Below are 25,091 nucleotides of genomic sequence, written 5' to 3' on the forward strand. Positions count from 1 at the left end.
AACTCACTTTGTAGACCAGGCTGGCCTCGAACTCAGAAATCTGCCTGCCTCTGCCTCCCAAGTGCTGGGATTAAAGGCGTGTGCCACCACGCCCGGCCACCTGCCACTCTTAAACTTTCCGTTCTGTTTCATCTAAGTTAAGATGAGCTATAGGTGCCCCTGCGGCCCTGTTCCTAGTTAATGGGCCACAGACTGCGCCTTGACAAACATGGCTTCAAGGATTCCCTAAGTCAGGCATTCCCAATGCACCACGAATTTTACTCTCAGCTGCAATTACAGGTTGCACATTATGTGCATGCGTTATTTCACTCCGGGGTACCCTGATGTTTGATGTGTAAAGAGTATTGTGCAGCTGCAGAAATAGCTCTCCTCGTAGTCCTGAGGGGAGCCTTACAAGGTTGATTGTAGGCTGTCCAGCTGGAGTAATTCATGACCTTGTACCTATTAATGCTTCCCTGGCACTTAATGCACCAAATCTCCATTGGATACTGAGCACTAAAGCCTCGGACTGTGCCACAAAGCGGCAACATGAAGGGAATAAAATAAATTCCTCACCCCGTGGCACTGAAGCATAGTTGGGAGGACAGAAAACAAATATGCTTACTGTGTCAGGTGGCAGCAATAAAGGTGACGCAGGGTTGGCATGAGGGAATACCAAGGAGTGATTGGTCAGAACAGCGCCTTGTAAGCCCAGCAGAGGACTGGCAAGCAGCCAGAACCTGTCCTGCCCCGATGTATAATTCCTATGTCCCAGGAGTCCCGCTCTTCTCACCGGGAAACCCCCTTCATGGTATCGATCACTAGTTATTCCCAGTTCTCGGTATCAGTGTCTCCAGTCCAGGGAAACTGGTGCTAGCAACTCCCAGTCACAGATGTGTGTCCTTCCCCATTGGGTCCATCGCAGCTGCCTGGCCAGCACTTAGCTCTGTGTAGCAATATGTCTATGTGCATTTATGTGGACTGCCTGTCTCCCAGCATGCTTTGGGCTATGGCTTGCTCCTCACCAGATAGGGTGAGATATGGAGTAGAGTGGACGTTCAGGAAACATCGGATGACTGAATGCATGGACGCTTGAGTGAATGGCTGCTCCCCTAAAGTCTGGTGCTCTTGCAGTGATGGTTCAGACCGACTGGGATCCTGTGGCATGGCGTGCTTGCCGGTATGTATTCTTACATCTTTGAATCTGTCTTCTAAAATTTACCTTTGCTGTCTCTGTAGAACTTCCCAGAGTGTGTCTTGTGCGCACCAGGGCCTTGATGACAACGTGTCTTCTAATGAATTTGTTAATTGATCACTTTACTAGTATTCTGAAACAAAGAATATTTCCATAAGGAAAACATGTTGGAGCGTGAGTGTGGAGACCGAAGAATGGCTGAGTGACACCCCGCCCTCTTTGCGTGTGTATGTCTCTCTGTGTGAATGCTCCCAGAACACACTACATAGTGCAGTTTGGGTTATGCAGCACACTAGAGTAGCTGGACCCTTAGTGAGCCCATGTGAGCTGATCTGAATTCTAGGGTTCAGGTTTTTTGTTTGTTTGTTTGTTTGTTTGTGGTTTTTCGAGACAGGGTTTCTCTGTATAGCCCTGGCTGTCCTGGAACTCACTTTGTAGACCAGGCTGGCCTCGAACTCAGAAATCCGCCTGCCTCTGCCTCCCAAGTGCTGGGATTAAAGGCGTGTGCCACCACACCTGGCTTTTATTTAACAGTTTTGTTGGCTTTAACATAGAGTCCTTCGGTTATTTGGTATTATAAAACATAGGACAGATTTAAAAAATAAGTCATATTTTATTTATTTACTTATATTTTATATTTTTGAAACTGAGTTTCTCTCTGTAGCCCTGGCTGTCCTGAACTCACTCTGTAGAGCATGCTGGCCTTGAACTCAGAAATCGCCTGCCTCTGCCTCCTGAGTGCTGGGATTAAAGGCGTGCGCCACCACTGCCAGGCTTTTATTTTGTTTTGATTTTCGTTATCATTTTGGTTTTGGGTTTATTCTTGAAACAGGTTATTGCTGTGTAGCTCAGGAGGCCGTGGGATGAACAGTGTATCCAAGACTAATCTGGAACTGATGATAGTTCTGGCTCATACCAGACTTATAATCCTCATGCCTCAGCCTGTTGAATCCTGTTATCACATGAATTCACCTTATGTTCTCCTGTTCCTCTGGTTTGTTTGTTTGTTTCATTTTCTTGTGTTTTTTAAAACCATCTTAATATGAAATGTCTAAACAAACTTAAAAGAGAAATGATTGTATAATATACTATACATTGTCATACTCCAATCTGACAGTTATCAAGATTTAGTCATGTAAGATAATTTAGGGCCTTGTTTTTCTTTACTAGAGTGTTTTCAATCAAATGTAAACATCATTTCACTAAAGCCCTTTAAGTATCCATTCTAGAAAACACAGATATTTTCTTAACCTCCCATAATGCTATGATTGTATCTAGCGAGGTTACCCACAATGCTTTGCTGTCACTTAACACATTTCATATTCATGTTTTCCTTACCACTGAAGTGTGTATTTTCCGACAGCTAGTTTGGTTGAGTCAGGATTTAGACCACCTTGAGTGTCCTGTGACCCTCCTGTGTTTCTTACTTCATTGACTTCGAGAGGCTGGTACACACATATAGAATGACCCTAATTCTGCAGGATCTCTTTGCTTTCCGGTGATGACGTCGAGCTTGTGCCTGCATCCTGTTACTCCTTGTGTGTGGATGCTATCTCTAGTCTTGATGAATCCACAATTCCCCCAGTGCTGTAATGTCGGAGTCATGCCTGTTCCCTGACTGAGAAACTGAAGGCTCGAGTGTCCTCCCCAGGTTACACAGCCAACAGTTGTCAGTGTCTGGGTACAGAATTCTAACCAGCATCCTGGCAAGGTTGAGAATGCTAAGGAAGTATGTGAGACAGTAATCTAAATATACTTCTTAAGCACCTTAATCACGATGTCACTGCCAGGAAAATAACTCGTTATATTCTCTTTATGAGGCAAAGTCAACAAGGCAGGATTTCAGTCTAAGATACAGATACAGATCCCAGCAGATAAATAGTTCTTTTGTGCCCTGTCCGACACAGCAACATCAGATCAACATTTGCTCAGGATCCCCCTGGCTCCCATTCACCCTATACATCAAGACTACATTCACTGGCTTGCCATGCAAGATCTAACTCTAATGGGGAAAATGTAAAACACCCATTTTATGCAACCGATTTAAGAGTTCAAATTGATCAGTACACTCTGATGATCTCATCCACTCAGATCCTTTGTCGTGACATTGGATGACCTCACATCAACAAATAGAAAATGGCCACAGATTTTCAGTTGATGGTGCGAGGGACATTGCTGAACGCTTATGATAAAAACGAGCTGGTGCGTGTGGTGTCCGTTATCCCATTCCTCATGAGGCAGAGGCAGGCGGATCTCTGAGTTCGAGGCCAGCCTGGTCTACAGAGTGAGTTCCAGGACAGCCAGGGCTACACAGAGAAACCCTATCTTGAAAAAAAAACAAAACAAAGTAAACATATAAACAAACAAAAAAGACATGACAGACCTATGTTAAGGACACTCCGGCCACCAGGCGATGGCAAAGCCTGCGTGCATGCAGGGATGAACAGTGGGAAGATGGTAAGGAGATGCGGTGAGGGAAGATGCTCTGCAGATCCCACACGTGCCTTAATGCTGTTCCCTCAGCCTAAGGAGCCTTTCCCATCCATCTGTGTCAGAACCTCCCTGTCCCCTCTGAGCTGGGCCACACACCCACTGTCTGTACCATCTGCTTTCTGGTATACCATCCAGAGCAGAGACTATGCTGGCACAGGGTTTGGGAGACACAGACACTCAACATATTATATGTGTTTTTTTTTAAGTGTTAAATGTTAAAATGAGTCTTGAGGTTACAGCCAAGAATGCCAGACTTCTTCCTCCTGTGGCTGTAGGCACTTGGAGTGGAGGTGTACCTGGGAAGGTTGAGGTATCGGTGAAGATTTCCTCTGTAGAAAGAATAGGTTATAGATCTTCATTAGCTCATATTAGTTCAAGAGAAGGTGAGTGTTAATTACTAAGTTTATTATAGAAGTTTTAAAAAGTGACTCCACTTTAATATAATATATTTGGGGGTGCTTTGCCACATATGTATATGTGTGTGTGTGTGTATATATATATATATATATGTGTGTGTGTGTGTGTGTGTGTGTGTGTGTGTGTGTGTGTGTGTATGGTGTATATAAGTACCATGTGTGTGCCTGCCCATGGAGTCCAGGCAGGTGGCATTGGATCCCCTGGAACTGGAGTTACAGTTGGTTGTGAGTTGCCACGCCTTTGCTAGGAATTGAACCCCAATCTTTTAGAAGAACAGCTCTGTGTTAATGCTGACCCACCTCTCCACCCCAGCCTTTCCAGCAGAGTCTGGCTCAGGTAAAAAGCCAGGCACAGTGACAGATACCTATAACCCTAGCACCTGAAGTGGAAGCAAGAGAATCAGGGGTTCAAGGCCAGCCAGCACTATGAGGCTAGCCTGCACTATGTGAGACTTACGTGGTGGGAGATAAAAAGAACAACTTGGGAAAGGACACCTGAAAGAGCCTTTTGTAGGTTCACCTGGAGAGAAGGGGGAAGTTGAAAGTCAGGATTATCCTGCCTCTTGCAGGTTATTTGATCTCCTTAGGGCTAGAAGGGACCTTGAAATGTCACTGTAACCTCATCTTCCTTTGCTGGCAGGTCTTGGCAGGCATTCCTTCAGGCTCTGGTGACAGTGCCTACTTTGAAAATCAGGGGGAAGTCTGTGTAATTGCATCTTAGCAGGTGACAGACAGCTAGAAGAGAAGCCACAGAGGTGTTGCGGTCATTTTCCTCAGATAAGATCCTGAAGGGAAGGCAGAGAGAGGAGACCGGGGCAGAGGCTTGGTGCTGACTTTCCTGGATTGAGCTCCCTGCCTTTCTCCCTTGTTCTCGGAGTGACTGAGACGGCGGGAGCGGTTTTATAAGGACACGGGTGGAAGGAGCTGCGTGTCCTCAGGGTATCTCGGGAGTGTCGTGTCTGCTGTCACATTCTGAGGTGTGCCATTGGTCAGATTTCCGATGCCTCTAGATTCTTGCATACCTAGTTCTCAGTGCATAGTGGCCCAAGAGGACATGCAGCCTGGCAAAGCTGTCCCCGTGTCCAGAAGACGTATGAGGCTGTCTAGAAACTACGTTACACCCTAAGTCAGTAAGAAAACTCATCCCCCCAAATCTTTTTTTTTTTTTAATTTTATCATCTTCTGAAGTCCCAACCCTGCACGTGCCAGAGCAGTTCCCATGTTAGCAAACTTGCCGTATTCACTTTCATCACAAGCAGCAGATGTTACTGAAGTTAAGGAGGGTCCTGTTGGTCTGGGGGTGGGTTTTTACCAGGATCACCTCTTATGTCCTCTAACACAGGAATGGTTGCCTGTTACGGCGTCTATGGGCACGCGTAATCATACACTGTGACTATGATGAGCCCAGGTCCTCTGGAGTGTCACCGTGGATTCTGTATTAGATTGAGCCAGTCTGGAGGTCCCCCCAACAGACTGCTGCCTGGAAGTTAAAATAATAATGTGATGGTCACGTTATACATCTGCATATGCTAGGTGTGTGCGTCTGTCTGTCTCTGTGTGCGAATGTGTGGTGGGGGTGGAGGAGGAGGAGAAAGAAGAGGAGGAAGATTACTAATAGTAGGCTTCTGATCCTCCTGCCTCAGTCTCCCAAGTGCTAACATTCTAGCCAAGCATCATCAGACCCAACTTTGGACTTCAGCTTTTGCAAGCAGTTGACATAGCTGAGAATGCAACCGAACTATCTCTAAATTTAGGGTTTGGTCTGATGAATATGGGTTGATTTTAAAAGACAAGGTGAAAACCCTGTCTGCTAAGCATATGAGGAATAAATACTGTTATGCTAGAGACTGAGACTGGTGACCAGATAAGGCAACTGTGGGGGCCGGAGAGATGCCTCAGAAGCTAAGAGCACTGGCTGCTCTTGCAGAGACCGGCCCCCTACACGGTGGCTCTCAACTGTCTGTTACTTCAGTTTTAGGGGCTCCGATGTCCTCTTCTGACTTCCACCTGCACCTGCATATACACATCTATACATAACAATAAACATAAAATTGTTTTGAAAAGAGGAGAAAGCAAAAGTTATATTAAGTGTTCTTACTACACTAGAATGAAAATGGTCAGGGGGTGTCAAAGCTTCTAGAATGTTCATGCAGCTCCCGAGAGCTCCCGAGGGCTCTGCGCTGTGACCTTGACTGAGTCTGCTTCCCTCTCTGGACCTTTCTGATCTTATTTGCATGAAGGAGATTGTTGCCTTCTAGGATCATGATAAGGAGTAAGCGTTTCTGGCATCCAAGGGGTCTCTTGTGGACCCCTAAGCATGCAGGAACAATGTTTAGATGGCTGGAAAACTAAGAGTAGAGGAAAGTATTGATTCTGTAAGTCTTGGAACCAAACCTGGGCCCTCTGCAGGAACTAACTGCCATTGCTCCTACTTTACCTGACTCGCTAGGCTTCTGCTCCTTTGGAAAAATTGCAGTACCTTTCAACTGTCTGTCTCCTAAGCTCCCTCATGGGTACAACAGTGGACCATTTATTAGTGCCCTCACACCGTGTGGCACATTCTCCAGCAGCTACACTGTCCTCACTTGTATTTTATGTGAGGTTCCTGCAATGCTGGTAAACAAAGTGAGCCTCAGGGAACAATGAGACTTGGGGTCGAAGGGCGTCTTCGTTCTGAAGAACAATCTCTGGCACCTGAAAGTGAACAAGGCGCCGAGAACCAACAGAAAGAAGACCACCACATGGTGGCTCACAGCCATCTGTAATGGGATCTGATGCCCTCTTCTGATGTGTGTCTGAAGACAGCTACAGTGTACTCAAATAAATAAATAAATAAATAAATAAATAAATAAATAAATAAATCTTTAAAGAGATTTAAAGAGAAAGAGAGAGGAAGAGAGAGAAAGGAAGGGAGAGAGGGAGGATGGAAGGAAGGAAGGAAGGAAGGAAGGAAGGAAGGAAGGAAGGAAGGAAGGAAGGAAGGAAGACGCGTTCCAAGCATGGAGAGATTTCTGAACACATCGACTCCTTAGCTAAAAATAAGGTCCACTGTCTGTAGAAAGCAGTTGGGTTAGTTAGCCCACCATGTCTAAGAAGTGCACCTACTTAAGAGGGGATGCTGGCTGCCTTTTACGTTAGGGATGCTGAAGGTGGGCATCTTATTTCAAATCCTCAGAATTGTTGCTGGAGGGGGAACATTTGTAAACAGCACCCAGTTCTTTACAATGCTAGCTGTGTGCTCTGCCCATTCTTGCAACTAGATGGAAAACCAGGGGACTGGCCCTCTTTTCAGAGTCATCTACCTTTGTGACTCAAGGAAGAGGCACCCTGTACTCGTTGGACGTTCGACTTCTATCCTTCACAGGCTGCTATAGCCCCCGTTTCCCCTGAAATGGGTGGACAGATTCAGGGCAGTGCCCAGGGATGGACTGGAAGAGCAGATCCCGATGGCCAAGTGCGTCTGGACTTTCTTAGACACACATACAAACATGCCTGGCTTCCACCCCTGTCTCAGCCTGAGTCTCAGCATCTCAGGCTGCCTCTTGTCAAGCCTAGAAAGAGGCTTTTGGCCGCAGAGGCTTCGCTTCAGTTTCTCTGTCTATTTTGAACTCGTCATCTGGTGTGTGTGTGTGTGTGTGTGTGTGTGTGTGTCTGTCTGTCTGTCTGTCTGTCTGTATATGTTTGTGTATCTGTGTGTCTGTGTTTCTGTGTGTCTGTGTGTATGTGTGTCTATGTGTAGGTTTGTTTCTGTGTGTGTGTATGTGTATGTGTGTGTGTGTCTGTATATCTGTGTTTGTGTATGTCTGTGTATATCTATGTGTATCTGTGTTTGTGTGTGTCACTGTGTGTGTCTCTGTGTCTGTGTGTATGTTTGTGTATCTGTGTGTCTGTGTGTGTATGTGTGTGATGAATCAGCTTTGTCACAAAGTAGGCAGTACAACAAGGAAGAAACAGTGGCCCCTTCACAATCAGTTTCCAGTACCTAGTCCAGGGCCTGAAGCCTGGATGCCCACTGAGCACCTACTGTCCAGGAGTCAGTGAGGAGTCAGTGCTTATGTCCGGTGAGAAACAGAATTACTTATGGAAAAATCTGACCAAGGGCTGGGCCGTTTGCCCACCATTCCGCTGTGCTCTCGGCTTCTGGAGGTCGCACGGGAGGACAGTGAGGCTGCCTTTCCCTTCTTCCCAGCATCGTCATAACTGTAGCTGAGTTACTGATTGATCATAGAGGGCTGCTTGCATTGGTCCTGGGAATGCTGGCAAAGCAAGCAGGAAGATCCTCAGCTACAGGGAGGACTTGAGGCTATCCTGGGCTATACATGGTGCCTCGAAAAGCCGAGGAGAGGAGAGGGCACAAGAGAAGATGGTAGCGAAGTTCAAAACCCAACAACAGAGCTTTTCTTTCACTTCCCTTTTCTTCCTTCTCTTTGGACAAATGACATTAGTGATGTGCGGATTTAAAGCAGGCAAATGCCCAGGGGCAGGAAGGGCTGGTGGTTTTCTCAGTGGCATGAGTAGATAAAGGGGGGGTCTTTATGTTGCTATTCCTGAGGATGTTTTGGTTTTGGTTTATTTGTTGTTGTCTGAGATAGGATGTTCTATCGCCTGGGCTAGCCTCAAACTTCTCTTCCTGCTTCCCCTTCCTAAGTGTTGGGATTACAGTTGGGTACCACCAGGCTCACACGAGGGAGGAGCTGGCTTCAATTTTGATGACCAAGCCAGGCAAACTTCCTGATCCTCGAATGTGTGGTTTCCCAGTGGGGAAGGCTTCACTAAAAGCCTTGTGGAGCTTCTTCCTGAGAATGATAGCGATGGAGGCTAGTACTTGTTGGAAATTGACGATGGTGAGATAAAGAAGGCTTTCGGAAACCAGGGGACAGACCCGGCTCAAAGGCCCTCACCCATGTGACCTTTACTGTGCCACCATCTCTCTAGGCTGGACTCTGCGAACCCAGAGCCACCGTTGAAGCAGAGCTGCTTACCCTCCACTCTCTGCTTGGTACGTGGGTGGACTCTCCACAGGGAGACATCAGATTGGAAGTACCGGCGGATGCTCTTTTTTAACGACAGCTGTGGATGGGTACTTTGGGCTTATAAACGGAGAGTCTGGTAAAGCAGGCAGGTGTTCTGGTGCCTGGATCCCAGCTATCTGTGACCTTGCCAGGGGTGTGCCAAGGTCATTGTCCTGGACAGCTCCTCACTATCATTATGGGTTCAGCCCCAGGATCTTGTGATCTCAGGATCTTATGCCATCACAGTTACCGCTGGCCTCTAGAAATGCATTCAGCCCTGCGAGACACCGGGATAATAAAGCATTGTTTCCCAAGGAAGGTTTTCGGTTGACATTCAGTTCCCTGGCTCTGAAGCGTGGTGACCTTGATATGGTAGGAAGATAGTGCAGATACGATGTCCCTCTGAGCTGGGACAGTGCCCTACTTCCACAAGATGTCCATGAGCCCTGGAGGCCAGGCAGCCATGAGCAACAGTGACCTCCATCAGCCAACTTGGATTATTTGCTGTAGAATAAGCACTCTTGATAAGCTGGCCCTTCCTGTCATCTTTTTTCCTTAATGCCTGTGCCTGATCACCCAAAACCACATGTTCCCTTTAAAGTCCACATTTTACCCCTGTCCTAAAAGCTCACCTGATCTTAGTTGCTTCACAGGATAATTGACACCTGATTAGTACTTGGCTGGTAGATGCTAGGTTTTTTTTTTTCCCTCTTAGAAAATCACAGTTCTCTTAGGTGGCCATGGTGTCAGACTGCTGTGATCTCAACTTTTAGGAGACTAAGACAGGAGGATTGGCTCTGAGTTTGAGGCCAGGTCTGGACTATAGAGTGAGGCTCTTTTTAAAAAAGGTAAAGCAAAACAAAACAAAAAGAAATAGGCGCTCAACTTGTTGCCCTGGCTGGCCTTGAACTCTAGACTCAATTGAGCCTCCTGCCTCAGCCTCGCCAGTATCTGGAGCTATAGGCTTATACCACCACACTCAAATAGTCTATACTCAGAATTCTACACGGCAAAATTCCATTAAAAACAGATAATAGCATTTGCATTCATAAATGAAATTATTTTCAGCAACTATCTGATTAAAACACTTTTCCATTAAATTGGGTTCTGTGTGGAGACCGCCGCCCCACAATCCCAGGAGACTTGATGGCTACCCCTGCTGGGAATCAGTACAAATATGCCTCTACATTTTGTAAAACTCAAAACAGGAACTGTAACTTAGCCCGGTGGTGGTGAGGATCAAAACTTCAATCCACACCTTGGATGTCATCAATACAGCCTCTCCCCCTCTTTTGATATGGTTTCTTTGAGAACTCCAGGTGCCTTACAGTGTGTCCTAAACATGTTCATTCTTCCAACTCTTTCCAGATTGCCCCTCTTCCTATCTACCCAACTCTGTATCCCCTCCTCCAAGACAAAACAAAACTCTTCAAGACCAACTTGTGCTGCCCAAAATGTTCTTTGATGTGTGGTCTCCACTGGAGTATGGCTGACTTGCCAGAGTCTGTGCGCTTCAAGGAAACAGGATCTTTTCTTTCCTGGAGTCCCTTCTCCACACTAGAGTTTGGTCTGGTGTGGGCTTGCACAGGTCTTGTGCTTGCATGCTGTTAGAGCCACTGTGAATCATGTGTGCAAATGGCCAGCTGCCTCCAGAAAACACTGCTCTCTTTTAGCTATGCACCGCCTCTGACTCTTACACTCCGGTCCCTGAGCCTTGGTGGGGAGGTGGGTTGTCCCTTTACAGCTGAGCATTCTGTAGTCTCATGGCCAGTTGTCAGTCTCTGTGGTAACTGCCATCTACTGTGTCTTAGGGTTTTATTGCTGTGAAGAGACACCATGACCAAGGCAACTCTTCTAAAGGAAAATAATTAATTGGAACTGGCTTACAGTTTCAGAGTTCAGTCTGTTATCCTCCATGGTGGGAAGCCTGGCAGCAGCCTGGCAAACATGGTGCTGAAAGAGCTGAGAGTTCTACATGTTGATCTGAAGGCAACCAGGAGAGACTCTCTTCTGCAGGCAGCTACGGGGAGGAGGGTCTCTTCCACATGGGGCAGGGCTTAAGCGCTAGGAGCCCTCAAAGCCCTCCTCCACAGTGACACACCTCCTCCAACAAGGCCACACCTCCTAACAGTGCCACTTCCCTTGGGCCAAGCGTATTCAAACCACCACATTCTGCAAATAAAAGCTTCTCAGGTAAGGGCTGAGTGCTGCATGGCTATGACAAGTCTATGCAGAAAGGGGCATAGAAAGACAAGCAGAACCTCCTTCCCTTGTTCTGACTGAAGACCAAGCTGGCCTTGAACTCACCTGTATTACCCAGGCTGGCTTGAACTCACAGAGATTCTCCTGCCTCAGCCTCCCAGAGCTAGGACTGCAAGCATGGGCTGCTCAGACGTTTTCTTTCTAGCAGTACATCCGTTTGAGAGCAGCAACTAGCTGAGGTTTTAAAATTTGGTTCTTAGAGATTTGTAGAAGCAACGAGCCAAGAGTTTCTTCAGTTATGAAACAGAAAACAGGGAACCGCCATTACAAACTAGACAAGAAATCACTTTTCTGGGGTCTGGAGAGATGGCTCAGAAGTTAAGAGCACTGACTGCTCTTCCAGAGGTCCTAAGTTCAAATCCCAGCAACCACATGGTAGCTCACAACCATCCTTAACGAAATCAGACTCCTTCTAGTGGAGTGTCTGAAGACAGCTACAATGTACTTACATATAATAAATAAATAAATCTTAAAAAAAAAAAAGAAATCACTTTTCTGACTCTTCTTAATCTACTTGCCTAGATTATTTAAAAAGAAGCCCCAAACATCTTAAATGTTATACAATTTACCCACTATATCCATGTGGTAGACTTTTGGAATGGTGTATTTGATTGTAATAAAAACATCACATGATCAAAATGTTTAAATTCTAGCAGCATTTCTAAAGACTATGAGCAGGCTACGATTTGAAGTGTGACCTCTTTATGATTCAGTCTTACATTGATGATTTACTAACATACACCGTCGGAATATTTATGACCTTTTTTTTCAGCCATTAAAATCCACTCTGTTTTTCAGCTTCTCCAGTTGGCAACGGTTACATCAAGCCTCCAGTCCCACCTGCCTCAGGCACGCACAGGGAGAAAGGACCACCGGCCATGTTGCCGATCAATGTGGATCCAGACAGCAAGCCAGGAGAGTATGTCCTCAAGAGTTTGTTTGTGAACTTCACCACTCAGGCCGAGCGTAAGATTCGAATCATCATGGCAGAGCCTTTGGTGAGTACGGACCATGAAAGGACCTCTTCTTAAATCCATCTCTGTTCTGTACATGACTGGTACTCTAGATCCATGGGTCCCTGTTCTGTTCACCCAACCAAGCTCAGATCAAAACATGGAGAGCAGGGATGGGGGTGGGGGGATATACTGCATATACTGAACAGGATGTGAGTCCCAGAAAAATACAATGTCATAGCAAGTATCCCTCAACATGTACACTGTAGTGGTTGTTATAAGGCACCTAGCGATGATTTTAAATTACTCAGAAGGATATACATAAATGATATGCAAACACTGTTATCTTGGTTTGGTTTCCCGTTGTGGTAGACACTATTACCAAAGGCAACTTGGGAAGGCAAGAATTTATTTCATCTTACAGCTCAGCCCATCGTTTGTTGAAGTCATAACTGGACTTAAAAGGAGGAACATGGAGATAGGAACTGAAGCAGAGGACATGGAGGATTGATACTTGTTCAGCCTGCTTTCAAATACAGCTCTAAGGCATGTGCATACTGTAGACATTTAGATAGATAGATAGGTAGGTAGGTAGATAGATAGGTAGGTAGGTAGGTAGGTAGATAGATAGATAGATAGATAGATAGATAGATAGATAGATAGAGATAGATAGATAGATAGAAAGATATAGACATAGATAAATATTCATTGCTTGGAATACTGTGACCCTTGAGGGTCTTATTGTTAAAGATGAGACTCTTTATGTGGCATTCTTTTATGAGACCAAGACCCAGGCTGCTTCCCTTAAGCTCAGAAGAGAGTTGGTGGGAAGGACCCATGTTTGTTCAAAAGCAAACATCTTTAGGTGATGAAGGGGCTGGCATTCTCAAAGCTATATCTGGAGAAACTTGGGAGAGCCAAGAGCTAGTGACATGGAAAGCAAAGCACTGTGGGTAATATGGCTACTCACTGAGCGGGGGTCTTCTGGGGCATGCGTTTTGTTTTTCCTTTCTTCTGTTGTTAGAATGTCAGAGACTTGACCTCCTGGAGCTATTACTTGTTTGTTTGTTTTCCAAATAGAAATGTTATTTTCTTTCAGGCTAACCCTCACAGAAACATAAATGCTTCCGTTCATTGATGTGTAGAGCCAAACACTAAGGAAGGTCCTTTCATGTTCTCAAAATCGTTAGGCCCTGTAGTTTTAAAATCTGAAGAAAGGTCTGTTAGCAGTTGACATTGATTTTTTTTTTCTTTAACACTCTCTTTGGGGTTTGTTGTTGTTTTGAGACAGAGTCTCAGACTGGATTTGTAGCAAGCCTGCCTTGAACTCATGTCTCAATCTCTCCTCACGTACTGGCATTATGATGCACCATCATGCCCTGCTCTAATTCCCTGGTCAATGTTGTGTTATTTCTATTTCACATATAGACGGATGGATGAAAGGCATGGGATATAATCCTATCTAAAGACTTAGAGAAGAGAACCTTGCAGAAGGAGAAACAGAAGGAGGAAAAAGTAATTCTGATGAGACCCAAGGGAGAGCAGCTGTTACTGTAACTGTTCAATAGACGGTGAACAGTGGAACCTGCACCATGGCACATTAAAGTTTAAAATTCTATAGATGACTTTTCAGTACCCAGAGAGCTATCCTTAGTGGAGGAAAAAAAACCGATGGACAGTAAAAATGTCCTGAAAATACAGATTTCAGTTTTCTTCTTCATCAGTATCTTTATAAACATCTTTCAGTTGTTCAGCAGTATTTCTATTTGTACCCAAAAGATGCTCAAGTCAGTCATTAATATTGATGGAAAAGTCGATAATTTTATTCTATTTTCTAATGCTTCATGGGGACATTTAATTGCCTATGTTCTTATCATTGTTATCTTGGTTTGTCTTTCTTGTGCACTAAGTAAGCTAAGTGAGGTCATCTATGTCATTTTTATATTTTTATCTTATAGCCTAAAAGTCAAAGGAAGGGCTCACTGTTTCTCAGCTCAGCGTCCCCACTCAGTCTCCGGTGATACTTCAGCTGGGTATAGAATTCTGGGTGGAGCTCATTTGTCCTCGAGACTAGATCTTCGGAGCCCTGTTTCACGCAGGTTCCTCTTGAAAAGCCTCTTGTTTTATTCCTTTGTAGATGATTTACTTTCTCCCTGTTTGCTTTTATGGTTTTCTCTTTGCCTTTGGAACTCTGTGCTTTTATTACTCTGCATTTGCATGTGAACTTATTTTTATTTTTGTGTTTGAGACTCTTAAGCTTTTTTAAGTCAGACTTATATCACTCATTCATTCACCAACTCTGGAAAATACTTGACTATTTATTATCTGAATATCACCTTTTATCCTTTTTTTTTAAAAAGATTTATTTATTTATTATATGTAAGTACACTGTAGCTGTCTTCAGACACTCCAAAAGAGGGCGTTGGATCTTGTTATGACGGATGGTTATGAACCACCATGTGGTTGCTAGGATTTGAACTCCAGACCTTTGGAAGAGCAGTCGGGTGCTCTTACCCACTGAGCCATCTCACCAGCCCACCTTTTATCCTTTTTACTCATTCCCAGTACTAATCAATTAGTTAGCTAAAAAAATTTTTTTTGTTTTGTTTTTTGAGACAGGATTTCTCTGTGTAGCCCTGACTGTCCTGGAACTCACTCTGTAGACCAGGCTGGCCTCGAACTCAGAAATCCGCCTGCCTCTGCCTCTGCCTCCCAAGTGCTGGGATTAAAGGTGTGTGCCACCACTGCCCAGCTCCTTGTACACGTTTTTACTGTCTCTGTGTGTTATATCACATATCCTTTTCCTGTACTTCTCCCATGGCTAACACTTCATTCATCTCAAATGCTTTCTGAGTAATTTCCTCAGACCTACATTTTAGTTCATTAGTGTTCAAGAGAACTTGGACTTTATTTGATATGTTACTTAATCCTCCTAAGCAGGATTTTGATTTCAGCAGTTACATTTTTAATCCCTAGAAGCTCTGTTTATTTCTCTTTTAATATCCATTTAAAGGTTTCTGGGGGCTTTGCCCTATTTTGTTCCTTACAGTCCCAGGTTTCTTTTATGCATTCACTCACCTTTACTGAAAGTTTCCTGCCCTCCTGTAAGTGAGTGTGCTGTAATACCAATTTTCAAAGGTCCGTGTCTGTGTTTGTTATGCCTGGTAACTTTTGCCAATAAGGGATTGTCCTCAACTGTTTTGGAGGTGTTTATATAAGGTCTTGTCTTTCCAGTGTCCCGCCACTGGGGGCTCAAGGCTTCCTTTGTTATCTTCCTGGAGACAGCAGAAATGCTGCCAGGATCTTGAGACAAAGAGCCCTCCCACAGGCAGCCAGATGCCATCTCACTCCTTGCCCTTTGTGTGTCTCCTCAGATCAGCTCTGAGGTTTAGAAATCTGTGCGTTCCACTCAGCCTTTCCAGATGTTGCATGGGAGCTCCGTGGTCCTTTTCATCCAGTTTTCTGCCTTTGGCATCTGAGGAATTTTCAGTTTGCTCCCCAGGCTGATGCAAGTCAGAGTAAATGCCTGCATGTGCAAGCAGGGGTGACTAGAGTAGGGAGGCGTGTCTCCAAGGCGGACATAGTGGAAAGTGACAGGGACGACATCTCTCTCTCCTCCCATCCTGTCTGATGAGTCTTCCTAGGTGTTCCTTTGTCTCTTTCATCTTGTTTGAAACCCTCACTTCACATTCTTCTATCTCTTGATTTGGCCACAATCTATCTTACTTGTACCATGCACCTGTGTAAACCCATTTCTTGCTGGCCACGTGCAGTGATGAATGTTCTGCCTCATGTAATTCTCAGCTTCTCTTCCTGCCCATCACTGACTCTCTGTCTCTCTCTGTCTCTCTCTGTCTCTCACTCTCTCTCTGTCTCTCTCTCTGTCTCTCTCTCACACACACACACACACACACACACACATACACACATACACCACATACACTTTATTAAGATATTGTCATTGTCCCTATTGAAGTAGAATAATTCAGTGGAGTAGAATAGAGAATATTATAGTTTTTTTAAGAGCGGAAGTTGTTTTGTGTGGCTTTTGTTTTTGTATGTTCATATCAGACCATAGTATAAACTGTATTTTCATGGGGGTTGACTTTCGGTTGAGAAAGCAGCAGGAACGTACTTCCAGTACCATGTCTTCCTGCTCAGTGCCAAGCTTCAGGCCACGACAATAGTAAACCTTTATAAGAGTTGCCTTTATAAGAGTTGCCTTGGTCATGGTGTCTCTTCAAAGTAGTGAAACCCTAACAAAGACTGAGGTCAACAAATAGAAGTTCACAACAGAAGACAAGGCTACCCTCTCACCATGTTTCCAACAAGTACTTAGCTTATCATGGATCCTTTCTGTTTGTAAGAGAACATCCTGACAAAGAGTCTATTCAGGCTTGTGGATCTAGAGAGAACACGGCAGCAGGTAGTAGGTCAGGAACCTGATAGAGTATCTCATCAACCACAAACATAAATCTGAGAGAGAATGAACTGGAGGTGGGGTGGGGCTATAAACTGCCAAAGCCCACCCGCAGTGACCTACTTCCTCCAGCAAGGCTGCAACTCCTAAATGTTTCATAACCTTCTAAAACAGCGCCACCTACTGGGCACCAAGTGTTCAAACCCACAACCCTGTGGGGAACACTTCTTCTCATTTGAACCACCACATAGGTAAATGTTGAGGACCACAGCAGTGTAACCAGGATATGAAGTCCAACAGTGATGGTTTTCAGAGACAAACTGTCATAAAGACCTGTAGCTTGGCAGGCACAGAGACAGCAAGAAACAGCATGCCGTGCCATATTGAGAAGCCAGGCAGCACACCATGGGAATGGATGGGTCATTCCAGTAAGTCCAGAATTTCAAGAAATTTTCTGTCTTCCCAGGATGTTCTTTTGTCTGACCCCTCTCCTATAGTCTGGCTTAGGTTCAAGAAACTTACTTTTCTATCACAAAACTGCAGGTGATTCATGCTTCAGGTAATCAGTCGGATCCCAGCATTGTCTGCTGTAAGGTTAGAGCAGTCCTATTAAGCACAGTCATAGTCCTAATATGTGCAATGAATGTTTTAACTCTTGGATTTCTGGAACTTTCCACTGTCTCTTTAAAGAGATGCAGTGGAAACTATCTGGGGCTTCGGCAAATGCCTGAGCCTAGAACATCTAATAGGAAGGGGGAAATCTCAACTCACTTGACAAAAGAGTTTGAGAGAGTTTTGGTTTTTGGAGACTTTGGAGTCTCCGAAAAGGCAAATGTCCACATGATTTCAAAAGCGGGCGGCCCATGTAGTTTTTCATCTTGCCCTTTAGCAAAGACCGAGATGGAGGGAGAAAGCCAAGTTGCAAGTATTTTCAGGATGAAAGAGCTTGTGGAGGTGGGCTTTGCCTGAGCCCCATGATACACACTGGCTCATACCTGGGCAGGGTCTTTCAGACATTGGCCCTGTGCCCCGTTGGGAGCTCAGGTATGGGCTGGTGGGAGCTGTAATAATTCATTAAAATGTTAACTGTGTTACCAGAAAGCTGGAATAGAGGCCTTAAAAAAGCACAGTGAGACCTAGCTGGTTTGCTAACCTCCAAAGAAATAAACAAGACTCAACGTAAACTAAAAGTAACAGAGACTGTTTTCTTAAGTAGGAGATCTTGGAAGAATCCAGCACGCCAAACTACTGCAACAGCCAGTGTGTACAGCGAAGGATGCCGTCCTTTAAGACCAAACCTGTATGAACTATGGTCATGACTTATTGTAGGCCAAGCAGTTAGCTAATGTAATGGTTTGTATATTCTTGGACCAGGGAGTGGCACCATCTGGAGGTGTGGCCTGGTTGGAATAGGTGTGACCTGGTTGGAGTAGGTGTGTCACTGTGGGTGTGGGCTTAAGTCTCTCACCCCAGTTGCCTGGAAGTCAGTCTTCCAGTNGCAGCCTTTGGATGAAGACATAAAACTCTCAGCTCCTCCTGCACCATGCCTGCCTGGATACTGCCATGCTCCTGCCTTGATGATAATGGACTGAACCTCTGAACCTGTAAGCCAGNCCCAATTAAATGTTGTTTTTATAAGACTTTCCTTGGTCATGGTGTCTGTTCACAGCAATAAAACCCTAACTAATACAGCTAATGATGGCATTATAGCATGCTGAAGTTCCAGGGGCTGGAAGAACGGTCCACGACACACCAGATCCCATTACAGATGGTTGTGAGCCATCATGTGGTTGCTGGGAATTGAACTCGGGGCCTCAGGAAGAGCAGCCAGTGCTCTTCACTGTTGAGCCATCTCTCCAGCCTGAGGGACAGGATTTTTTACATGCCAGATCCTAACGCCGTCTGTTGTATGTGATTGTGTTAAAGCTTCATGAACATTACCCTGGTAGGTATCAAGACAGGCAAGGCTGAAGGAGGGTGATTTTCCTGTACCATGTACCTGGCCATCCTTCTGTGCTAAGAAAGCATTTTGTGTTTGTTGGCTGGGGATGTGTAAACAGCAGAGATAGAGCCTTCATATCTCAGCACAGTGCTTTCATATCCGCTTCCCTTCTTTTTGACCCAAACCCTCTTTAATCTGAGGCTGTCACTGCTTCAACGTGTCTGATAAACGTTCACAGAGAATAACATAGATTGAGCTTCCTGCCGAGGGCAGGAATGAAGGCAGGAGTGACACTGTTCAGAAAAGACACTGGAGGACGGCTAGTCATACGGGGAATGCTTACGTCATGCTTGACAAGGAGTTGGCTTTATTTTTCAGATGTAATTAAACCAGTCATTTCTGAACTAGCTCCTCGGTAGTGAGGCAGCTTTGGCCGGCACTGCCTTCTTTAATCTCACAAGCCATTCCCAGGAAACCTATAGACCAGCAGTTCTCAACCTGTGGGGTTGTGGTGCCACTGGGATGAGGGGGGGAGGGGGTGTGTGTCTCACATCAGGTATCCTGTATATCAGACATTTACACTATGACTCATTAACAGTAGCAAAACTTACAGTTATGAAGTAACAACGAAAATAATTTTACAGTTGGAGGGTCCTCACCTGAGGGATCTGTGTTAAAAGACTGCAGCCTTAGGAAGGTTGAGAACCACTTTTGTAGTCGCGCGATAACTCAGAACCACAGCACTGGCAGTGGCTAGCAGTGGAGACAACAGTTGAGGAAGCCCTGAGACTGGGACTCCACCGAGCAGCGGATTGAGACAAGCTGGGTGCACGGAGTCCCTGTTCTCTGCGTGTGGCCAACCCTGAAGTGCGTTTCCATGCTTGGAATCAAGCAGGTGAAAACCAGCTCTTCTGTGGCTCCTAAGTAAGGCTTCTCATCTGTGAAATGGAATGGAATGTCGCCCCCCGCCGCTGTGGCCCGATTGAAACTCATAACAAACTATGTGAAAAGTATCTCAAAATAGGAAGGAAAAAAAAAAAGATCAAAGGGCTTTGTGTTCCAATTTAGTAGTATTCAGTTCCTGCATGGGTGGGGCTATAATTTATTTTAACATTCTTATTGATTTCTTGAAATTTTCATACGTGTGTACAGTGTATGTTCATCATATCCACCCCTACCCCCTCTCTCCAGCTTCCACCAGGACCTCCTACCCACTCCAACTTCATGTCCTTTTTCCTAATCCACTGGGTTGAATTAGTGCTGCCCATTCGCACATGGGTGTCTGGGTCAATTACCAGTGGCCACTCCTCCCAAACAAAACAGTGACTCTGCCTCCAAGAAAGCATCAAAAGGGTGTGTGTCTGTGTGTCTGTATGTGTGTACACACACACCTATGATATCTCTATTCTACATATGGAAGAAGTCATATGCAGTGATGCTGTCCAACTCCGTTCACTTTTGTGCATGTAACACATCCCCTTGCATCTTGATAATTAATGTAAACAGTAAAACCCCACTGTCTATAACTACCAGGTTTTCTTTATCGTCCTCTGTTGATGTGCTTAATCCTGGCCCATGCCCTGGCTGCTGTAAACAGGGCCACATCAGCTCATGTGTGTAGGAGTTCCTGCTGTATGGTGGCTTAGATTCCTTCAAGTATCTACCTGGGACCAATATACATGAATCATGGGCGTGCTAATTCTATTTTTAGCCTTTTGAAGAACCCCCATACTGGTTTTCCTCTGTGGCTACTCTATTCCTGAGCAGATGGGGGCTCCTCGTCCCCACAGCATCAGGACCAGAAGGTTCTCTTCTTGATGACAACTGTGCTGCCTGAGAGGAGATGGAATTTCAATGTTCAACTTGATTTTTTTTTTCCACTTCAACTGTGTCTTTGCCGTCTGTACCTTCTTTTGGGAACTGACAGGGGCATTTTTTTTTTTTTTAACACACGTAAGAGATCATACGAAAGTGTTTTGTGTTTTATAGGGACAAAAAGATACTAATATAAATCCACTCAAGGGCCAGCGAGATGGCTCAGCAGGTAGAGGTGTGTGCCAGAAAGCCTGGTGACCCGTTCCAATGTCCAGATTCTATCTGATAGAAGGAGAGAAGCACCTCTCTCAGCCTGTTGTCTGATCTTGAAAGGTCATGGCTCACACACACACACACACACACACACACACACAAATGTAAAGGGTATTTTATTAAATATTTTACTTACTATTCACACATGCATAGAATATTTGGATCTTATCCACTTTCTCGTCCCTCCCTTCAGTTCTTCCCCTATTCTCCCTGCCATTTCTCCCTCCCAACTTCAAGGGTCCCTTTCCCCATTTTTCAATCTAATACCCACTGAGTCTGTTTAACAATGTCTATATGCATGTGTGTGTGAGCCCAAGTACTGGAGCATAGGCAGCCTGCCAGGCTCACATCCCTGAAGAAAGCTGACCAGCCCTCTCCCTGAGCTGACAACAGCCAATAGCTCCTCAGAGACCAGTGGGAGCTCACGAGCCCTCCCCCTATTCATGCTGTGATTTTTGAAGGGCTTGATCTTGTTCATGTTTTGTAGACATAGTCTTGGTCATTGTAAATTCATATGTTCAGTGGTCCTATCCTGTCCAGAAAAATACAGTTTCAACATGTCATCACTCCCTGTGGCTCTTACAGTCTTTCTGTCTTTTAGGATAGCCCAAGCCATGGCAGAGAGTGATATGGTATAGAACTACTCACAGTCATTCAGTTGTAGGGGATTAGAGGTATCATTGGGTGGCAGAGAATTTGCCTTGCACACACAGGACCCTGGGTTTTAGCCTCGGCAGCAAAATAAATAAACAGATAAACAAATAAGTGAATGTACAATACTAGTGGAGTCTTGGTTGACCGCCTTTTGAGATAGCGTGTCTGTGTTTCCACACAGCACTTTAAGTTTTCACATTTCTAAGGTCGTCAGTATAGTTTAGGCAGTAGAGATGTTTGCTATAGCTTGGTAGCAACTTTAACACGCACAAATCTTGATATCTACCAGTCACTCCATCAGTTCTCTGACTCTTGCTATTAGATATCTTATTGGTATCTATTCATACGTGCATCTCTTGCCACACAATACTCCACTCGATGATGTTCCCGATACCTTTAGGGATTTCTTTCTACTTAAGTCCTAGGTCGAATAGAGGTCAGCATGGATATGCCAGGAGGTTTTCCCAGGATGCTTCAGTACTACTGAGTATGAATAGTTTAGAGGCAAGATTATCCTATGAAGGCCATGGAGAAAAATGAGAGCTGGCTGGGGTGGGAGGTGACTCAAGTGGAAAGAAAGGGACGTCAAAAGAGAGAGTACTGAAAATAATGGCCACCATTTTGGAGATTCCTGGGGCCTCTGGGGGATATTTTTCTGTGATGAGAGAAAATCCAGATCATATGTATGGTGGTGGTGGCGCATGCCTTTAGTGCCTGCACTCGGGAGGCGGAGGCGGAGGCGGAGGCGGAGGCGGAGGCGGAGGCAGAGGCAGGCAGATCTCTGGGAATTTGAAGCCAGTCTGCTCTACAGAGAGACATCCAGTGCTATACAAAGAGAAACCCTGAGTCAAAACCAAAGATAAGAGGGGCAGGGGAGCAGAGAAGAGAAGACAGAAGTGCAGATCACTCGATGGGAAACAGAAGAGAGGCAGAGGTGACCAGAAAGAGAGCAAGCATGGCACTGGGCGGCCGGGACAGGGGGAAGCTGGGGAGATGAGGCTGTGAAGAGCTGCTGTGTGCAGCAAGGACCTGAAGGGAGACACAGAGATCCAGCCAGATGAACTGAAAGTCTGGTTCTTAAACGAAGCGAGGCTGTAGAGCAGTAAGTTTGGAGCAATAAAAGTAGCAGTCACCAACAAGAGACTATAATTCAGAAGTAAATGAGCGAAGGTCGTAGCTCACTTTCCCCGGTGGCTATTGTAGAAGAAGGTTGTCTGGGAGCCATTTTCTTCTTCAATTAAAACGAAGATTAACTTTGTAGCCAAATTTAATTGAAGTCTCCCCTCCACTGTTCAGATAATGGATTTGGTCTTGGAACTGTTAAATTTGACAGAGAAATAGGCTCCCCTGACATGAGCAGAGCCAGCTGCAAATAGGACAGATTGCCTCAAGAGGTTTCATGTTCAAAAAAATGAGTATCCAGATAGACCTAAAGGCTTTGAGTCTCCCATCATGCTTCACAGTGCATGCGCATGCACCCACACATACACACACACCACCACCACCAGAGAGAAAACCTTTGACTTCTTTGGGACAGCCACTATCATTGTCTTGATCTTGAATTATTTTTCCCAATGCTTTGGGTAAAAACCAGTGTATGTTTTACTTACAGAAACTCAGATGCGTCCACCTCTGTAAGCACAGTCCCTATAAATCTGAGGATTCTAATTAGTTCTGGGTAGTCATTACTAGTACGTGCTTAGGGTATCCCAGAATGACACTGTCACCTGTGGACAAACAGGCAAGCAGCTGGTCTGTGCAGCAGCCAGTCCGTACACCAATACCTCATCAGGACAGTTCCTAGCCTCCAGTGTCTGCCCCGCCCCCCTACAGGGGGAGTTGCTTGGGGTGAAAGGTTATTGTTATTCAGAGCGTGTTTTTAAGGTCAAGTCTGAGCTACCTCTAATAAGATAGGAAGAGAAAAATATGATAGTCAGGGAAATATCTTGTGCAAGCCTTTGTTCAGTTCAGGCTGAGAGAACATCCCTGCTGTGGCGGGAGCCCCATGGTCTGGGCTGAATGCTTCAGAGGATTGACAACAATTGGGTCCCCAGACCTCCACTCTGAAAGATACTGTCACCATGGTGATGGGAAATCACACCACTCACAGTCCTCCTCTGTCTAGTGAACTTGAGGGGAAGCCGATCTGAGTTTTGACATTTTTGCCATCTCACATACAATGTGTGATATAAATTTATATAATTTGAATTTTCCACAAAACATGTTCTTATAAGCAGTTGTTCAAGTCTCGAGACTTACAAAGTCTGGCGGTTAGTTGAAGTGTTATTTCGGTTGTTTTAATAATCACCCCCAAGAGCTTCCTCTAAATTAACAATCAAGATTAATGTCTTGGGGCTGGAGACAGCTCACATTTAGGAGTGCTCTCTGCCTTTCAGAGGACCCAGGCTCGGTTCTCAGCATCCACATCGTACTCACAGCTGTCTGTAACTCCAGTTCCAGGGAATTCAGTATCCTCTTCGGGCCTCCACAGGTATTGCACACACACAGTACACAGACATACACACAGGTGAACATTCACACCAATAAAGTAAAAAATGAGTAAATCTATATTAAAAATATTAGAGTTTTTCTAGTAATGTGGGCTTTTGGTTAAAAGACAGGATGTTTATGCTTTATAATACACCTCCACACTATTTGTTGATGTAGAGCCCTAAATTTTAAAAATTCCCCAAAACTCGTTCCCTAGATCATTAAGAAGTGGCTAGTAAAGAGCCTTTGTTCTTTTAGGGCAGCTGAAGGTCTTCTGTTCCTCCACCTGACAGCTAGCTAGGCAATTATCTCAGTTGCCCCAGCCAGGCACCCATCTTCCTATGTTTGAAACCAAAAGAAATATTCAAAGGCTCAAGGCCNAACACTGTAAAAAGACATAGTCCAGACTTTACGGAGCCCACCCGAGACTAACAAGGCCATACAGATAAGGGAGTGCCGGAGCCAGCTGGGGCTGTCAAGGTTAGCTCAAAAACTCTGCCAAGGAGGCATCTCACCCCGGTTCACTCAGGGTCACACACTGACCAGAGGTGCCCCANACTAGGCCCCCGGCCTCTGGAATTCTGCCACTCCGGCTGGCTGGCGCACGCGTACTATCTTGTTGCATTGTATGTTCAAATGAGCCAATCACTTGTGGCTGCACCAACTCTCCCTGCCCCCCCCCAACCCTAACCCTATAAGAACCCCTTACTTCTGAGGGTCTGGGTCGACTCCTCTGTCTCCTGCGCGAGATATGAGTCCACCCAGAGTACTCTGACATTAAAGTACCTCGAGTGTTTACTACAAGTCGGCCTCTCTGTTTCCGAGGGACTCTTCCTCATTCCTGCGTCCTGCGGACCCGAGGGAGTTCCCTCACTCGGGGGTCCTACATTATAATAGAACTTTCTGGTTACATATAGAACATTATAGAACATAGGAAGTTGAAGTTAAAGTCTTTTTTTCTTTTTTTTTTTCTTTTTTTGGTTTTTCGAGACAGGGTTTCTCTGTATAGCCCTGGCTGTCCTGGAACTCACTTTGTAGACCAGGCTGGCCTCGAACACAGAAATCCGCCTGCCTCTGCCTCCCGAGTGCTGGGATTAAAGGCGTGCGCCACCACGCCCGGCAAATCTTTTTTTTTTTAAATATTTATTTATTTATATGAGTACACTGTAGCTGCCTTCAGACACACC

At 45.2% G+C, this 25,091-nt stretch overlaps 1 protein-coding gene across 10 annotated transcripts in view; it reads left to right on the forward strand.

Moving 5' to 3' along the window:
• Fry (FRY microtubule binding protein) overlaps positions 1–25,091 on the forward strand; it is a 398,256-nt gene that overhangs the window by 190,006 nt on the left and 183,159 nt on the right. For all 10 annotated transcript variants that reach the window (XM_029533782.1, XM_029533775.1, XM_029533774.1 and 7 more), the window contains exon 2: positions 12,156–12,355. In XM_029533782.1, the coding sequence (XP_029389642.1) occupies positions 12,236–12,355 (120 nt within the window). In that variant the 5' untranslated portion in view covers positions 12,156–12,235. The remainder of the gene's footprint in view (positions 1–12,155; positions 12,356–25,091) is intronic.

Source organism: Mus pahari, chromosome 23, assembly GCF_900095145.1.
Source record: "Mus pahari chromosome 23, PAHARI_EIJ_v1.1, whole genome shotgun sequence".
NCBI classification, from domain to species: Eukaryota; Metazoa; Chordata; class Mammalia; order Rodentia; family Muridae; genus Mus; species Mus pahari.